Below are 18,567 nucleotides of genomic sequence, written 5' to 3' on the forward strand. Positions count from 1 at the left end.
TCAGAGCAGCTGTAGGCACTCAGATCAGGGGAAAACAAGTTGTTTACAAGAAATTCAGGATCTGGGGTCTCACTGCTCCCAACAGATGTAGGGAGATTAGGTTAAATTCTTAAAACAAGACAAGATGAGACATATAACCCCTCATCTTAACCAGGCCTGGGAATGCATATCTGTAATTTCGGCATTCATTTGGTTAAGGCAAGAGGATTCCAAAAGAAGAGAAAATGAAACACAAGATTGAACATCACTCCCCTCCACAATAAGAACAATAACTTCATTCACAGTAACGTGTTTGATAGCTTTGTTACCATGAGGAATAATGGGGATTACCATTGTTGTGTGAACTACATGTATATTTGAACACTTTTATTTGTTTGCTTAATATATATAGGTATCTTGTCTGCCTGTATGTCTGTGCACCTCATTTGTGATTGGTGCCTGAGGAGGCCAGAAGAAAGCCTCAGATTCCTTGTGATTGGAGTTACAGATGGCTGTGTGAGCCACCTGTGGGTTTTGGGAATCGAACCCAAGTCCTCTAGAAGAGCAGTCAATGCTCACCTTAACTGCTTAGCCATCTTGCCAGTCCCCTGCTGCATATTTTGTATGGGAATTATATAATACACTTTCTGTAAACCATCAGATGGGAAATAGCTTCTTTGTGAGCTAGAAGGTCTCGGTCATGGGTGCTTAACTCCGAAGTTGTGGCATAAAGTGACATAGTTAGACAGAACGTAGTCCAAAGATAGTGTAGGGCTCACTACCAGGTAAGGGACTTCAGTTCAAGCAAAGATGCCCCAGTGATCGGCTCTCCTGTGGATGTTCCCTTCTTCCAGTGAGTAGGCCTAGGAGCTAAAGTCATGTGGTCTATGGAAGCTGAACACCTTTTGTAAGCAAATGCCGCTGTGCCTGTTCCTAGGCTTAGGACTTTTTGCTACTTTTCTTTAGGGGAAGCAGGGGGTGTTTTCTTTTGGCTTAGAATTTATACCCTTAGGTCTGATCAGAAGGATCAGAAGGGTGGATGATTTCTAGATAGAGTCGGATGTGTAGATTTTGATTTCTACCACTGTGGGCCCTTGGGCTGTTGCTGTGCAGACAGGACATGCCTAAGGAAAAGAACAGTGAGCCATCTGCCCAACTCCACCCCAGCCTTGCTGGAAGCAGCTGCAGAGCTGAAAGGAAAGATTCTATCTGTGAATCTGGCCCTTTAGGCTGCTACACAAGGATATTTATCAAGATAGGAGGATACAGCAAAGTTCAATAGTTTGCTGACTTGATTTATAAGATCTAGATACGTAAGCATGGGCCACCTGGGTCTTCATTTGCACTCCTGCCCAGGGTTCTGGATGTTTGGAGCAAGCTTGCTGCTTGCCTTGGTAATAGTACCCTTGGGTTGTGTGGAGTCTGGTGATGGAGACAAAGGAAGCTGTACTTATGCCATTTGATTTATGACTCTCTTCTTAAGCCCACTGTATATAGTAGCATTATTTTCCACAGGGCAGTTTCTCTTACTACAAACATTAAATTTAGTTACTGGAGCTGCGCTAAGCAGTGGGAAAAGACAACAAGCCTAAAAAAGTTCTCCCTAACCTTTTCTCCGGTGGAACGATATAAGGGCAGGCTACGGGGTGTGGAGGGAAAGATGACCTGGTGGCACATCGGCATTCTAAAACGCAGAACCATTCCCTCTTGCTAGTCACAGCTTCCCGCCTCCTGTTCAGCTTCAGGTACGTGGCTTCCAGGTCCGCTTCTTCTCTTTTAGTTCTTGATATAATTAGTCTCTTATTAGTCAAAATGAATATTTTGACCTTCCTTTTCGTTTTTTTTTTCCCCCACAATTTTCTCTACAATGTGCCCCTTCCGGATTGCTATGAGAAAGTTTCCTACCCAATTGTCCTAGTCTGGGAGATGCTGGCTTTCTGACTCTCTTGCCTTGGTTGACCTGAATTCGACTAGCAGGGTCAGGATTTGTCTTTCATTTCGGCTCCTACTGATGGGAGAAGGAATCAGCGAACAGGAGGAAGATGTGAGGTGCCTCAAGGGCCACTCTTGAATCAGAAAGTTATACCTGGAGAACCCATTTTCATTCTATTTTTCAGCTAGCCTGATGCCTTCTTCCTCCACTACTCCTAGGGTGGATCTTTCCTTCACTGACTCGTGCTACGTCACCTTCCCCAGGCCAACAGTCCACTTGGGTCAACTGTAATGGCACTTCAAGAGACAAAGGCACATGTTCCGTTTCCTCAAATCTACTTCCGTGTGCACCAATTCCAAGAAGCATTCTAATACATAAAAAAAAGAAATAAATTAAAATATAAAGAAGATACTCTTGTGTCTACCGTTTGGTGTCATAGCCACTGTTTATGCCTTGAAGGAAGGAACAATGAATGGCCTTGGTCCCATGGCTTCTTTGTTCATACAGCTCCTAGACCCAAATACATAACCAGCCCAGCAAAGAGTATAAACCACGCACCCAGTCCCAGTAATCTAGTACTACAATTCTCTATCTCAGTCATCTTTATTTGCACCAAGAGGTGGGTATCGCAACTTTAGCATTTAATTTTTAGTTTTGGCTCTGACTGCTAAAGATGAAGAGGGCATTGTCTTCCTTCTGAAGTTTTTATCCCCCATAGCCATGAGTGTTTGCCTCTGTCTCTGAGGACAATCTCAGTGCTGCATGGGATGCTCAGTGAATGCTAGTCCCTGCAAAAGATCCAACGTGGAATCAGAGTCAGGCTTTGTATCTTTCTTCCTTCAATTATTCATATACATGTTCTTCCTTTGCAGAGTGGTTGAAGGGGGGACTGGATGAAGAAACAGCAGCATTCCTGAGATAGTGGTATGAGGATCACGGGATGATCAAGGCCAGTTTGGTCTCCATGGGAATAGGCTGTCTCAAAACCAAACAAAATAAAAACCAAGGTTTCGCTGGGGTACAGAGCCTGTCTGGCACGTGCAAAGGGTAATAATAATACGTATTGTTAATAGTAACAATAATTTGAAATAGCTGATAAGCTAGAATCTAGTCAGGTTCAGAGTCTTAGCACGTGTTGGTTAGACAGGACAAAGCTAATAGATAACTGTATGCCCTTAGTTAGCCTTAGAGTCTTTGTTAAAGATGCTATCACCTGGGGATTGGTTTAAAAAGGAACTTAATTGTCATTGATAATGGAAATAACTTTAAGAAGTCCTTTTTTCTTTTACATACAAGGTAACGGCCTCTGTTATCTCCTCTATTTTCCACTTCTTTGCTGCAACAATCTATACAAATAGCCTGACTTGTGGGTGACTTCCTGTCCAAACTGAGCTCCAGCTAGCCACAGTAGTTTTCTTATTTGATGTTCTTTTCTTAAAAAAGAAGTCACGTATTCAAAAATGGACAAACTTGTTAATTAAATGTCTATTGAGTGCCTGCTAAGTGCAGACACGAGGTGCTATCAATGTGTCATCGGATAAATTGAGTGGAAGAGAACCCTGCCCTTATGGAGTTTACAGTCCAGCATCAATGCTAGCAATTATAAAAAAAAAGAGAAAGAAAAAGACTGTTGAATTAAAAAGAGAAATAGCAACAGCAGATCTGGCTCAGATAGCTTAACAATGAAGCCTTAGGTGACAAAATAACCGCAAATAGGCCTGGTTTGGCATCTGTATTGGTGTCTTCTGCAAGCAAACCTAATATCTGATTGAGTGGCAGACAGTGCTGTTAAAATTCTACCACGTTCGGGTTATGACACAGAGAGTAACTGTTGATGTTGCATGTGGAGAACGAGCAAGGGCGCTTGAGATAGTTTTGTGGTCTCACGGATACTTCCTTCCTAGCTAACTGCAGAAAAGAAGTTCATGAAGCCATCATGAAGAAGTATGAGGCCAATATGATTACGCCATAGAACTCAGGACCTATCAATTAGCCCCGACAAGGAACTACTGTGGACAAAGTCACATACCCAGCGGGGAACAGACATTACACATGGCTATCAGATATTAGACTAACAGGCACAAATCTTGGAATTTAAAGCAAAGCAGGTGATGTCTGCAAGACAATGGCAACAGACAACAAATTCCCAAATCAGTTTGTGAGCTCTGAGGATTTCAGACATGGGGAGCCTGCTCTATCTCTGTTGATAAGTATTGGATGGTACGGGGGATAACAATGTTGGTTGACTCTGTTGAAGGAGTGCTTGATGCCATTGTTTGCATCTAGAATGCATGCTAAAAGCCCACGGGTTAAAGGCATGATTGATCTTTTGGATGATGGAGCCTAGAAGGAAGAAGTTAAATCACTGGGGACATGCTCTTGAGGGGGCTATAAGAACCATACAGCCTCAGCTGCCTTCAGGAGAATAGGGTTCGCTGGTCAATATTCCTGTCAAGGTGCACTTGTGTGATCTTAAATCCAAAACAATGGAGTCAAATGAGGGTGAGCTGAAACCATAGACGTCATGAGTCAGAATGAAACTTTCTTCCTCTTTAATTGGTGAACTCGGGTGTATTTGTCACAGCAATGGAAAACTAGATGGGATGCAGAGTTCGGATCATCTCTTTACGTGGAGGAACTAGTGAACACTGAAGCCAAATGAGGAATGACAGAAGTCCAAGGTACCAGGATGTGGGACCCAAGGAAGATTCAGTTATAGTTAGAATAAAAGCCATGGTAAGGTTTGGGTAGGGATGGAAAAGATTTTCTGGAAGTCCACTGAGACAATAGTCCTGAAGGACTAGAACACAGGGTGAAAGAGAACTCTGACAAAGGAAGATTGATTAGACTCATCTTCTTTTTAAATAGTGTGACAGACAAGCATAATTTATCCTTAACAAAAGACAACAGAAAGAAAGGTTAAAAAATTCTAAAACCACGTGGTTAGAAATCACAATGGGAATTTCAAAGTCAATGTTGTCCCAGGAACACAGACACATTATATTGAAAGACCAGGACAAATAAAAGACAATCTTGTGAACACCAGAAAAATAACTGTGGCAAGTGTTAATTTAGGGACAGACTTTGGTAACGTTAGTCTGTGTGCTGACGGAAGGGGTGAATTAGAGCGAGCACCCAATGCAGCCTGAAATCACCACCTTTCTTGGGAGAGGGAGGAATACAAACATCAGTTTTGGAGAACCGACCTGAGCAGGGAAGAAGGATCTTTACTACTCCCTTGTGAATAACAATTATCAGTTGTGACTCCCGTGGAGAAGAGACCAGGGTATCAAAAAGGTCTCCTGAGCTGAAGGTTGGAAAGGGATCTCTCAAGAGGGGTAGGTAATTAACTCTTCTGATTTTGACTGGCGCTGTCAATGAGACAGCATTTTACTTTTCATTAAAGAAAAAATCTTCAGTGTGTTCTCCATCTAGGCTTCTGAGAAAGATTGATTTTATTCAATATTTTGATTAGATTTTGGGCACTTGAGCCACTTCTGGTCCTTTATTCTTGCCCTCTGTGAATGAGGACACCGTTTAGAAGTGTGACAGTACTTTTTTCTAAATATTTTGTCTTTTTGTAGTTGTCAAATATCGAATGAGATTTTACAAACAGATCAGAAGCTGGTATGGTTGACATTTCCCTTCATTAGCAAGTAAATGAAAGATGACATTTTCAATCCATTGGCTGCAGCCTGGCTTCACGATAAGGACACAGTGTAGGGATGAGGCAATCTGTCTGTTCCTGCTGTTATTATTGTGAATCACTATCTAACACTAATTGACAAAACTACTTCCCTTAATGGATGTCTAAGCTTCTCTTCACAGGAGAGGAAAAAAAAATATATTGATTAACCCTAGCATTTAAAGTTTGAATGAATGAAAGAAGCCACTGATTGGACTCCGGTGGGATTATTGATTAAGCCTGAGAGCCTGAGAGCTGAAGTCTGAATGAAGGAAGACAGTAATTGGACTCTTGGTTTTTGTTTCATGTTATGAGTGTTAGCCACGTAATATTTTTTGTTTTCCATTATCCTTATTTGTCAAAGTAGAAAAAGAGTTATAATCAGTTTACTTACATAAGGTAAATAATCAATCTCTCTCTCTCTCTCTCTCTCTCTCTCTCTCTCTCTCTCACACACACACACACACACACACACACACACACACACACACACACACACACACACCTCTCCTAGTTAGTAAAACCTGTCAGCTTTACACTTGCCAGAATTACCTGAGGGAGTCTTGTCTGATCAGACTGGCTTGTGGGCAAGTCTATGGGGCAGCTTTTAAACTGATGATTGATTCTGGACTGGGACTGAAAAAGCATGGGATAAAACCAGATTCTCTGAACGTGGTGGACAATGAGGGCTGCTGAGAAGCCAAGGACAATGGCACTGGGTTTTGATCCTACTGCATGGACTGGCTTTGTGGGAGCCTAGTCTGTTTGGATGTTCACCTTCCTAGACCTGGATGGAGGGGGGAGGTCCTTGGACTGCCCACAGGGCAGGGAACCCAGACTGCTCTTTGGACTGGAGAGGGAGGAGGAGGGGAGTGGGGAGTGGGGGGAGGGGAAGGGAAAAGGGAGGCGGGGAGGAAGCGGAAATTTTTAATAAAATAAAATTGATGATTGATGTAGGAGGGCCCAGTGTACTGGGCAGTGCCAGCCATAGGTAGGTGGGTCTGGGCTATAGATAAGAGCTACTTGAAGAAGCCAGGGGTAGCAAACCAGAAGCAGCTTTCCTCCTTGGTTCCTGCTCTTGACTTCCTTCAGTAATTGACTGTGACCTTCGAGGTTAAGATGAAGGAAACCCTTTCTTCCTAAAGTTGTTTTTGGCTAGCATCAGGAAAGCAAACTGAAACACACACACACGCTGACACAAACACATACAGAGACACACTCCGATACCCAGAGAGAGAACCCCCCGACACTCACAGACACCTCCCAGAAGTAAGAAAAAGTTTCTAAATCTTGATCCTACAGAATTTTGTGATAGGAGGTTAAAGCCAAGGAAACAAAACCCAAGATAGTTAGATGTATCGATTTGTTTATTATTATTATTATTATTATTATTATTATTATTATTATTATTATTATTATTATTATTTTGATGAAAAGGGAGCAAGATTTGCAAACTATTCCTTGCAGATCACAGAGTAATTTGTGTGACTTGCCTGAGCAGTACGATATAAAGCAAACTTTCTTCCTTTCTTAAACTCCAAGATTTAAGGAGGCTCGATGTGAACCGGGCAGGTGACAGCAGTGTAGAGGCGAAAGAGCGAGAAGATCCCACAGCCACGTTTTCCATTCCACACAAAACGTAGAGTTCCACAAGCCAGAGTGGCCACTGGGAAGGGGCAATTTCATGCTTTGCTGATTTTGATTAATTTACAATAATTAATATTGGGCCAAAACTCACACAGAACGTTTGGAGAGGGAGAAATTACTTCCAAATTCTAAGTAAGTCCAAGTCGCTCCAACTCCAGCGTAGAGTGTTGACATCAGCGTCCCATCCCGAAGTCACAAGAGTACTGGAGAAGGCTTATGCTTCATTCTGAGCACCAAGTAGCTCAGCCTCAATTGGTTGTTCTCTTCTTTTCAAGACTAAAGCGAGGCTTTCAGCCCACCAAGGAGAAGGAGACTCTTTGCTGTAGGCTGGCTAGCCTCATGGCCTTGTGAGGACAGGGCTGGCTGAATCCTTAGCCTCATGTGACCCCTACTCTGGACACAGCTGAAAATGTATTATCAACCTGTAAGCTGTAGTCCTGGAATGATGGTCTAACTCCGTGTTCCAAACGGGCTTTAAAACAGGATCTGCTAATGCTCTTGGTGATGGCTAGAAAGGCCTTTGGCCCTGGAATATCCATTGAGAGGCACATTACTGTGCTTAGGGAGGTAGCTACTCTGCTAAAAAATGTTGTTTTCAATGTTACTTCCACGTGATCCCTCTTTCAATAAGTACTGGAGTATTCATCTTCTCCAAGAAGAAAGCAAGGTTGAAATTCCTACGCAATAGAAGGCGTTGCTAATTCTGTTCTCATTCCGCTTTGCTGTATTTGCTTTATAATCCTCAGCTACCTCATCCAAAATATGCACGGGATGAATTATTTTATCATCTTGAAATAGGAGTAAATAATTTAGCAATTTATATAAATGTCCTAGGCCAGTTCCTGGAGGCAATAGATGTTATTTCATCTCCACCTCCATGGTAAAAAAAAAAAAAAAAAAAAGAGAGGAAAACAGAAATGGGAGTTACAACTTGAGACTCTAGAGGTAGCTGTTGAATTTCGTACTCAGGGCACTGAATACATGGTGTAGACTCTGGAGTCTTCATGGTTTTCTACGAGAGGCCGAATGATCACTAAGAGTTCTTCTAGCTTGATGAATTTATGATTTGTAGTCTTTTTCTGATTCTCTTTGTACTGGATTATTTTTTATCAACTTGACACAGCCTAGAGACATCTAAGAAGACAGAACCGGAGCAGAGAAAATGCCCCTATTACAGTGACAGGTATGAATGCCTGTGGGGACATTTTCTTCATTGATGATTGATGTAGAAAGGTCCGTCCCACTGTGGTAAGTGTCAACCCTGGACATGTGGTTCCGAGTTGTATAAGAAAGCAGGCCGAGCAAGTCATGAGGACGAAGCCCATAAGCAGCACCCCTCCCTGGCCCCTGCTTCAATTCCTGCCTTGACGTCCCTCAGTGATATATTGTGACCTAACAGATGCACGAAGAAATAAACCAGTACTTCCCCAAGTTGCTTTTGGTCATAGTGTTTATCACAGCGATAGAAACCATGACGACCATACTCATCTAACTATAAATTGACCAAAATATTGTATGTGTTACCCGGTACACTCTGTCCTTCGTATAATGTTTAATATCAATTATTTCACATTCTATTCATTTTGCAAACAGGGTCTCACTACGTAGCCAAGGCTAGCCTTCAACTCTCAGCCTCTGCATCTGCCTTCCAAGTGCTGGAATATAGGCCTGTGCTATGTAGCTCTCATATTTCAAAGAATGTCAACAAGTTTTATAGTCTCTTCTGAGGAACAGAGGTGGGTGCTGTTAGGACATTTCTGGAAGGCGTTCTACTTTTCTGTGGCGAGGGAAAACAACTTCCTTTGACAGAGGTGGTATTTAATCAGTTCAAGCATGGGCTTTACTTTCCATTTGTGGTCACAGAAACAGCCCATGAAGATTCTATTCACAGTTCTTTGGCCCTCAGGGAATCTATCGTATTTGAAGTGCCAAACTTGTCATGCTTGGCAGCGAGTCACAGCAAGAGCTAGGCATTTCTAGGCCAGTCTATGAACCTATATGAACAGACTTCCAGCTTCTGTTCCTGTGCACTAAGGCATAATAAACAATATTTGTAGTATATGGGTTTTTCCCTTGGTATGTATACACCCTTATACGCAACTATACACATCTAAGCACTTCCGTGCATGCGTGCCTCCGTGTGTGTGTGTGTGTGTGTGTGTGTGTGTGTGTGTGTGTGTGTGTGAGTAAGCAGGATTCTAGACATAGTAAGAGAAGAGAAAACATTAGCCTGGAAAAGAAGAGGCATGAGGGCTGCCTTCAGATACTGTTGATAGCTGCAGCTGAAAAAGGTTCAGACATTCTTTCCACCTCAAATAGGATAATTTCGAATCAAGGAGACAGGATTTTCTCAGGCAAAGAAAAAGGTTTCAGTCAGTAAGTCCATTGGAATGGGTTGTCTTTCAAGGCTGCAACTTTCTCTTCTTGATGAGTTCAAGCAGAGGCAGGACTCTATCTGGGGTATTATCTAGTGCTTGCTTCAGCTGACAAGGAACTGGAGGGCAAGATTGTTTCTCCTGGTCCTTTCTAAACGCTTAGATGCTAACGTAAAGCTGAAGAGGCAAGCGGGTGGCCAGACAGTAAATGAACAGCTTCCCCTTCGTCATTAAAAGCTACAGCGGCGTCTTACATTTTGTCACACAGAGGAAGATGACTTTCCTAAGTGCTCCGCATTCAAGATGACCCAGAAATGAGGAAACCCAAAAGCCACCGATAACAAGAACCCTCTAAAAGCATTCCATTCTGTTACGTAAGTTCCCAGAAAGAGTCAAGATTGTGTGTTCTTTAATCAAAGACCAAGTGTTCCTGGGTTACATCCAGTCTGACCCAGCCCATTCCTGTCCATTCCAGCTCATTTCAGCCCAGTCCAGTTCAGTCCAATCCAATCAATTCAAATTATGACTGGATTATAGTAACTGGAACCCTAAGCATTGCACTTTCTCTCATAGGAACAGCATTTTTTTGACACTTTTTTGAGATTTTTCTTTTCAAACCAAGGAAACATTTTCTTGGTGCTCAAGTGAAGCATGAAGAACCATCTCCTTCCTGTTGAGATTACTCAAGGTCATGTTTCTCAGTTTCGGATGTTTGAGGATCTTGAGTTTTCTGAGTTTCGTAGCTTATTTTAAGAAGTGCTATTTATGCCACACCCCAGGATCATGTATGTATTTGAACTGAAACTAAATGTTTGAGAAATCACACATTCTTATATATTAGTATAGTGTTTTAAAATTCTAGTCCAGTGTAATCTATTTCTTTACTATTACTGATCATGTTCCATTCACTCTATGAGTTTTGCAAGTAGAAAAACACAGTACTGAAAACACAAATAATGGCTAACTAAAAGAAAAAACAAATTCTATCGCCTTAGAACTTTTGATAGACTTGCTGCAGGAAGATAAGGTTTGCATATGCGTGGTGTGGAAGGTCTTATGGCTTGCAATGAATTTCCATATTCCCCTTAAGTCCCTTTCTGCCCACCTTTCTAGTTTCTGTGCCCATCCTCCCAGAGAAAGCTACACATCCCCGCAGCCCCTTGAAACATGAAAGACTCCAGAGATGTATGGATAGCCAGCATTCATGCCGTGTATCTTAGACCTTCACATCTACAGAAGCAAGCTTTAGCCTGAAGCGTGTCTGTTTATGAGCACATTCCGGTGACTGCTGTGATAATGGAACTGCTGATACGCTCGCTCCTCGGAGTGCTTGGGTAACCGCTCTTTTGTTATTAGGAAGGCAAATGCCGTTTTTAAGATCAAAGTGGACACCTCCTGGAACTTACATTTATTACAAAAGGCTGAAGTGTCTGCATTCCCAGGCATCAAAGGGACTTAACACAGAAAGACAGTAATATTCAATAGACCAGGGCAATTTCTGACAGGATAGCAAACCACCTAAGTGGTTGATAGGAATGAGTGGTAATCTCATTCTGAAATTTAGCAGTTCTGTCAGAGCCAGGGTTAAGCAGAGTGCTTGATATTGTGATGGCCACAGTCAGGGTCAGCCTGACAGAAAATTCCGCTGTCAGTGCTGGCACAGAGAATCCTTCTACAGTTTCGCGCTTTAGAGTGCCCTTTGGAGGACGTTCGATATCATTGTTTCTGGAAGTGGGGTCTCATTTTGCTGTCATGGTGGGAGCGATGTAAAAGGTCAATACACCGAGTGTCTATTACACTATTTGGGATGCCATCAGAAGGATAATTCCAAGCCTTTCAGACACGGGGACCTGGATACTAGCAGTTGTACTATGGAGAGTCTCCTGTCACCTGCCATCCGAGAAACGGTGTGTGGTGTTTGCCGCTCTTCTGTTTGCAATCCTGTGTTAGTTAGTTTTTAATGTCAATTTCATACAAGGTCATCTGGAAAGAAGGAATTTTTTAATGGCACTGTAAGCCAGGGAATATGCTGACAGAAGCAGTCTCTATTTTAAATAATTTATTTACTTTTTAAATTTTATATGCATAGGTATTTTGCCTGCAAGTTTTTCTGTATGAGGGCATCAGACCCCCCTGGAACCAGAGTTATAGACAGCCATGAGCTGCGATGTGGGCGCTGGGAATTGAATTGGGATTCTCTGGAAGAGCAGCCAGTGCTCTTAACCCCCTGAGCCATCTATCCAGCCGTGTAAGGAATCTTAATCATGAAAACATTTCTACATGATTAACCGATTGGTACGTCTGTAGGGCATTTTCTTGATTAGTGACTAATGCGGGAGGGCCCAGCCCCTTGTGGGTGGTGCCAACCCCTAGACAGGTGGAAAAAAAGCAGGTTCAATCCATGTGGAGTAAACCAGTAAGCAGCTGTCCTAGAGTTTCTAATGCTTGATGAAACACCTTGACCCAGAGCAAATTGGGGAGGAAAAGGTTTGTTTGGTTTACACTTCCACATCATTGTTGACCATAGAAAGATGTCGGGGCAGGAATTCAAACACAGCAGGAACCTGGAGACAGTACTTAAGGTGGAGATCTTGTAGGAGCCTTGCTTACTAGCTTGCTCCTCATGACTTGCTCTGCCTGGTTTCTTAGGGAATCCAGGATGACTCACCCATTGCTGTAAACCGGTGTGAGTGAGACCCTGGGGGGTTAGGGGGCCACACGTGAGAGACAGACACGCCATGCAGGCAGAGCTTATGTGGGAGTTTTATTGAGATAAAGGAAATGGGGGAAGAAGAGAGAAAGAGAAATACAGAGAGAAAGAAGAGGAGGAAGAGGCAGGGACCAGTGTAGAAGAGCAGTGGGGAAAAGAGAGAGGGAATGGGCGGAGCTTTTCTCTTAAAGGGACCTTTTGTATCTGCAGACGTAATGACTTAGCAGCCATTGGACCCTGGGCTGCCTAGGGTACTGCCTGGGTTCATCCCGCCAGGTGATAGGAGTCAGCATAATGCCTGAATCCTAACACCCATGGTGGTACCACTCACAATGAATGTGCTGAGCCCTCCCACATCAATCACTAAGAAAATGCTCTATTGGCTTAAGTACAGCCCAACTTTAAGAAGGCTTTTTTTTTTTTTTTAAATCAAATGTGGTTTTTTCTCTCAGAAGTCAGCTTGTATCAATTTGATATAAACCCATCCAGCAGAGTAGCACACCTCCATGACCTCAGAAACACTTGCTGTCTCCAGGTTCCTGCCTTGAGTTCTTGCCCCGAGTCACCTGCATGCTAGACTATAAGCTGTAAGATGAAATAAACACCTTTCCTCTCCAATTTGCTTTTGGCCATGAGATTTCACCATAACAATAGAAACCCCAACTAAGACCTAGCCTCTCCCTCCACTTTAAAAAAAAATTCAATCAGTTTTTAACATTCCATGTTTATCTTATTCATCTTTACTTATCAAACTAGGAAGTTGATAAATAAAAATTGTATGCATTTGTGACTTATGATATGCTTTGACATACACGTGTACACCTGAGAAAAGGTTTAAATCAAGCTTGTTGAGTTATGTACCAACTCATCACTTACCTATCCTACTTTAAGAGCCTTTGACAAAGCTTTGCGATGGCCACCCTCAGGGAGATCTGAGAAGCCCTTCTCTGCTGGGTCTGCTTCTGATGTTCGTAAGAAAGTCCTTCAAATAGATCCCTATACATTTTTATAGCAGTTCTGAATATTCATGAACTTTGGTCAAAGCATTTGGGAGAGCAATAAAGGCCCTTCATTATTTCTTTCCAAACACTTTTCAGTAATTTGAGAGGTTGAAATCCCAACTCCAGAAGCTCCGCATAGTTAATAACCGTGTTTCGTTTTACGAGAGATGGCTTTTCTCCTTTTCTCCTACTTTATCTAGTAATTGACTTCTCAAATCCCCTTCACTCATTCAGGACATCATCTTTGTAGAGACTTGGAATTGGAGGAAACATTTTCCTGGGGATTGCTAAATGTTTATTAGGATTCAAATGGTTAGTGTCACCAAAGTTGCGCTAGTCCTTGGTAACTTTCCTACTGCAAACTTTTATGGTTTCTATTATTGATGAAAAGACAGTATCGATTTTAATGCATCTTAAATGGATTCCTACAGAGTGGGAAAAGCTGTGACCACAGATATTTGTCACATACTAAAAAAACATACAAGAGTTTTAAAATGATAAAGATTTTAGTGCTCAAGGGGTGTAGACTGGAATAGCTGTAATACACACTGGAAATCTCTGTGCTAACTACTGGACCATTTCACTGGTCACTTCTAATAGTACTGGTAGTTGTCCAACTAAGCCTTCCTGCATCTTTTTCTTGGAATGTACAATTCTCAAGTCCACAATTAGCATCGCCAGGCTTCAGTGCCGCAGAAATCAGTCAATGGGTTATTGTAAGTTCATCTCTTTACAAGTACTTAAATTAGGAACAAGGTAATTGATTATTTACTTTGGATTTGTTTTCAATGGAATTATCCAATTTGAAACTATGGAAATACGTACTTGGGAGGACTGTCTTTCATTGAAAGTGAACCATTTCAAACGGTATAGAATATAGATGCAAGCTCTGATTCCTACCTCTGCACTAATTCTCAATAAAAGAAGAACAAACGGTCAGTTTGAACAGTCTTTTAGGGAAAGCAGAAAGCATAAAGATCCTGAAAATCAGAAGAAAAAAATCTTAAAGGGGAGCATGCAGTCTCTTTGTAATTTTTTTTTTTTTTTTAAGGATATGTGTTTCTGGCTCTTTTCATCAACACACACCTTCTTTTATGCTTAGCAACATTTAAGATGGTGATCCCTGTATTTAGCATAGCATGTAATTTTAATCTACTATAGCTTACAGGTCTGACCTTTCCATGGTGTTTTGCATATTGTTACCACCTGTTTTATTACATTGCATCAGAGATAATTGTCCTCATGGGGCCTGAGTTTGACCCGCTAGAAACATCACCTGTCACCAGCCCTCTCTCCCTTCCCCCCTCTCTCAGCTGCTACTCACTCAAAAGGGTCGCTGGGATCAGCCCTCTGGAGCTCTGGAGGGATGGGGATTCTTTTGTAGTACATCTCCCAGTCAAAGGCTCCTCGCATGGCGTCCCCAGCTTGTGCCTCATACCCAAAGTGATTGTGGTCGATGACATCGATCATGGGACACACGATGGTTTTGTGGTTTAGCGCAATTTGGTCTGAAAAATGAAAGCACAAAATAGGAAATGACATGCCTGCCTAGGTCATCTGTCATTTTCCAGCAAAGAGAAGCCCACATCTCCTTTTAATGCACAACACTCGCAGCCTTGGCGTCTCCTTGTCGTCATTAGAGCCCTTTGCAGGAATCTCCGAACTCTGGGCTTAACATGATGGGACAGTGATTAGGTACAATTAGAGTTGTTGTATTTCCGTTTGAGAAAGTTATGTCCCGGAGAGACTTGCGGAAGTCCATTTAGCTCGACTCTGTCACATTTTTGCTCTGACCTGTCCCCAATCTGTCATTTTAACGCGCCTCCAACATGCACAGAGGATAAACAGTACTCGTGTCCCTCCAAGCATACAGCTAAAGCCTGCTGGAGAAAATACTGGCCTGCTTTCTGAAGGTTCCACAATGTAAATATTTTAACTTCATGGTTTTTATAGCAACGAATCTTAAAACAGTCATGGTGGCCATTCCCCCATAATGCCAACCAGTCATATATAAAATTCTTTGCTGTCACATATGACAGAGAATTTGGTTGAGCTGCTCTTCTTTGAGACTGACTCTACTTATTAGTACTGTGCACATTTTATCTTTCTTCCATGCAATGAAAAGACATCATTAGAGGACATGGTACTATTGCTATGATACTGTTGGTAAACCCACAAAAGATTCCGGGATGATTTATACTCATTCTCTTTCCAATACTCCTACTATCCATGACAACTGACTGTTTGATGTGGGATTCCCCTTCTGTATGCTGTGATTACCATTAGTGAATAAAGAAACCGCTTTGGACCTATAGCAGGGCAGAACTTAGTTAGGTGGGGAAAACTAAGCTGAATGCTGGGAGAAAAGAGGTGGAGTCAGGGAGAAGCCATGTAGCCCCGATGGAGCCAGACAGAACTTTACCCTGTAAGCCACAGCCACATGGCAATACATAGATGAATAGATATGGGTTGAATGAAGACATAAGAGTTAGCCAATAAGAAGATAGAGCTAATGGGCCTAGCAGTGATTTAATTAATATAGTTTCTGTGTGATTATTTTATGGTTGAGCAGTCAGGAAACAAACAAGCAGCCTTCCTCCCCCCTACAACTGTTGTCATTCTGTTCATATACAGCGACACTGAGCTCAGGGAAGTCAAACAACTTGTCACGAGCTATTTCAGCTTTGGTGGACAATAATCAGGACATAGCCCCTGCTTAAATCTCCGGTTCCAAAACCTGCCTTTCTAGGCTGCCTGGGTGCCTCGCCTAACAGACAGGTGATTTTTCTCTTCTCTCCAGTTCTAGCAATCTTGCTTTTCTCTACAGCTATTTTTATTGTGATAGAGCTAACAGGCCTGCAGGAAATTGGCATTTGTTTATTTCGGTGCATGCAGAATAGCAATATGTGAAGTATCTTTTTCCCCCCCTCTCAAGAACATGTGTTTAATCAATTTATTACAACACCGCTCTCTGACGAGCAGGATGTTTAAGTATGAGCACCTGCTCTCTCGTTATTTGGAAGACCTTTGGGTGTAGCAGGTGACATTTAACAAAGGATATCATTTAGAAATCTGATGGGAGTTGGTTATTTCTGTGTAATTTTCGTCTCTCTCAGAGGCCCTGAAGCTAATGTAGCGTGCGTGAGAGATCAGCGTCTCATAGTGAGGCAGATCACCATGTGCGTTGGAAGTTCCTACTCAGTGTAGATCAGGAAGCAAAAGATTTTCATGGCCATCATATCAGGTGACATTTTTTTTATCACACGGATAAAACAGATTGTGGAGAGAAACAAAAATTCCATGGGGCATTTCCCTTGCAAGTACACATGCGCATTCATTCATTCATTCATTCATGTTACAAAAAATTATTTACTGTATTTACTGAGTGAAAACAATGAGTCAATAATTTTTCTAGGTTTTCAAGCTACTGTAGAGAATAATACCACAAATACCACCATATACAGGAATGGGACAAAAAGTTATAAAACGTAATAAATAACTAAATTCTATGGTGTTTTACAAGAAAAAGAAGACAGAGAGAATGCTGGAGAATGGGAAAGGAGAGAGTTTTAGACACCACCACAACCCCAGGGAGCCTCAGAGAGCCTGGGGATCATATTTCTCTTATTGCCAGCTAGTTAGCAGGTGCACTGTTTCAAGGTAACCACCACCAAGGGCTCTCTCAGCATCCATTTTCACCAAGGCAAGCCTTATTGTGGGTTTTAGTTTTATCTAAGTGGCATTTTCCCCAGAGGATGGCAGAGACCGTCAGCGTAAGGTTGGAAACATTTCGTCGATCACCTCTGCAGCTCTAGCGTTCACGGTCTCAGTGACTTTCTTCCATCAAATTCAGAACCAGCTTGATTTACAGGTTTCTTGACCAACAAGGAGTCCCAAGGTGATCCAAAGAGAACGAGTCTGTTAAATTAACTGTCAACGTTCCCTTCAAATTTCCTTTCAGCTCTCATCCAGCTGTATGCGCTTGGGGTGAAAGCCGCATGACTAATTTTTCATCCAAGGCTGGTGCCTACATTTCAATTTCCAGGGATCAAACAAACAGACTCAATAGGAAATTGAAATTCAGGTATAATCCCCAAGGTGAAAAATGAACCAAGGAGCAGCGATGTGGCTCCGCCTGTTTCTTCATTTTGGATGATGTATCAAGATACTGATAGAGGAAAATAAAAAGAGATAGCATCCCGGGCTTGAAGCGTTTCTTATCCACCAGGCCCACAGGAAATGAAAGGTTTCAATGAGAAAGAGTGGGCTGTGGTTGTCTCTTATGCTCGTTTCCCTATCCCTCCCCTTCTCTGTGATTCATAGAGAATGATCAGAGGACTTATCATTGCCATTTAGGGATTGCTTTGGCTCAGACAGAAGTCCAGCCTTTGGTTCTCGTGCTAGAGTATTCAACAGCATGCAGGTCAAATTCAGTTTGAGGAACTCTTGCCGTTGCTAATGGGATTCTAAATGCCTGTGTCCTCGGACAGAGCACACTTAATTAAAGGCTCAGGGGAGTCTCTGGCTGACATGGTCCTGGGATCCTGTTGCCTGAGAAAGCTAGGCTGGACCCTGAGCAGAGGCCTATGGACCTGGTGATTTGGGAGAGGGTGTTACTTTTTTACATCATGTATGGTTGTCACTGAGGCCCCCTCTCTTGATTTTTTTTGCTGGTGTAGCTTGGTTAGTTGAAGCTGAAATCACTAACAGAGCACTCTTTCTGAGGTGGTGGCGGTGAGGGCCATCGTCACTGGCTTTATTTATAAACCAGGGATGCAGTTACACTACAAGTTGCCTTGGAGAAATCTAAGAGAACAAGAAAGGAGGGCAATATATATGCACTAAGAATTTTCTAGAAGGAATTTCTTTAGGTATGCAATTTCTTTCCTGGGTGCAATGGGGGTTTTCTACCTGGCTTCCTTGTAAACTAACAAGATAACAATACTGAGGCTTGAAATGCGTCCCGTCCCAGGTGGGGTTTCTATCTGCAGTGATGTCCAGTTTGTTTGTTTTGCTAGTGGTTCAGTGCGCTGTGACGCGGCACGGTTTGCTGCCTTCACTCTGGTAGCTGTAACTGATCAATTAAGACTCGTCACGGGGACAGCAGCTCAGTGTTTGAGGGGCTCTGTGTGAATTCAGAGGATTATGTATTGAAGGATGTAGGATAGCACCAGGAAGAAAAACAAAAAGGCAGCGGCACTACACATTTTTTTTTTTTTTTTTTTTTTTTTTTTTTT

The 18,567-nt window shown here is 42.3% G+C and overlaps 1 protein-coding gene across 1 annotated transcript in view; it reads right to left on the reverse strand.

Annotated features, from left to right (window-relative positions):
* Window positions 1-18,567, reverse strand: part of Galntl6 (polypeptide N-acetylgalactosaminyltransferase like 6) — a 1,036,720-nt gene that overhangs the window by 159,989 nt on the left and 858,164 nt on the right. The window contains exon 6 of the mRNA XM_013354103.2: window positions 14,655-14,838. Within this exon, the coding sequence (XP_013209557.2) occupies window positions 14,655-14,838 (184 nt within the window). The remainder of the gene's footprint in view (window positions 1-14,654; window positions 14,839-18,567) is intronic.

Source organism: Microtus ochrogaster, unplaced genomic scaffold (assembly GCF_000317375.1).
Source record: "Microtus ochrogaster isolate Prairie Vole_2 unplaced genomic scaffold, MicOch1.0 UNK28, whole genome shotgun sequence".
NCBI classification, from domain to species: Eukaryota; Metazoa; Chordata; class Mammalia; order Rodentia; family Cricetidae; genus Microtus; species Microtus ochrogaster.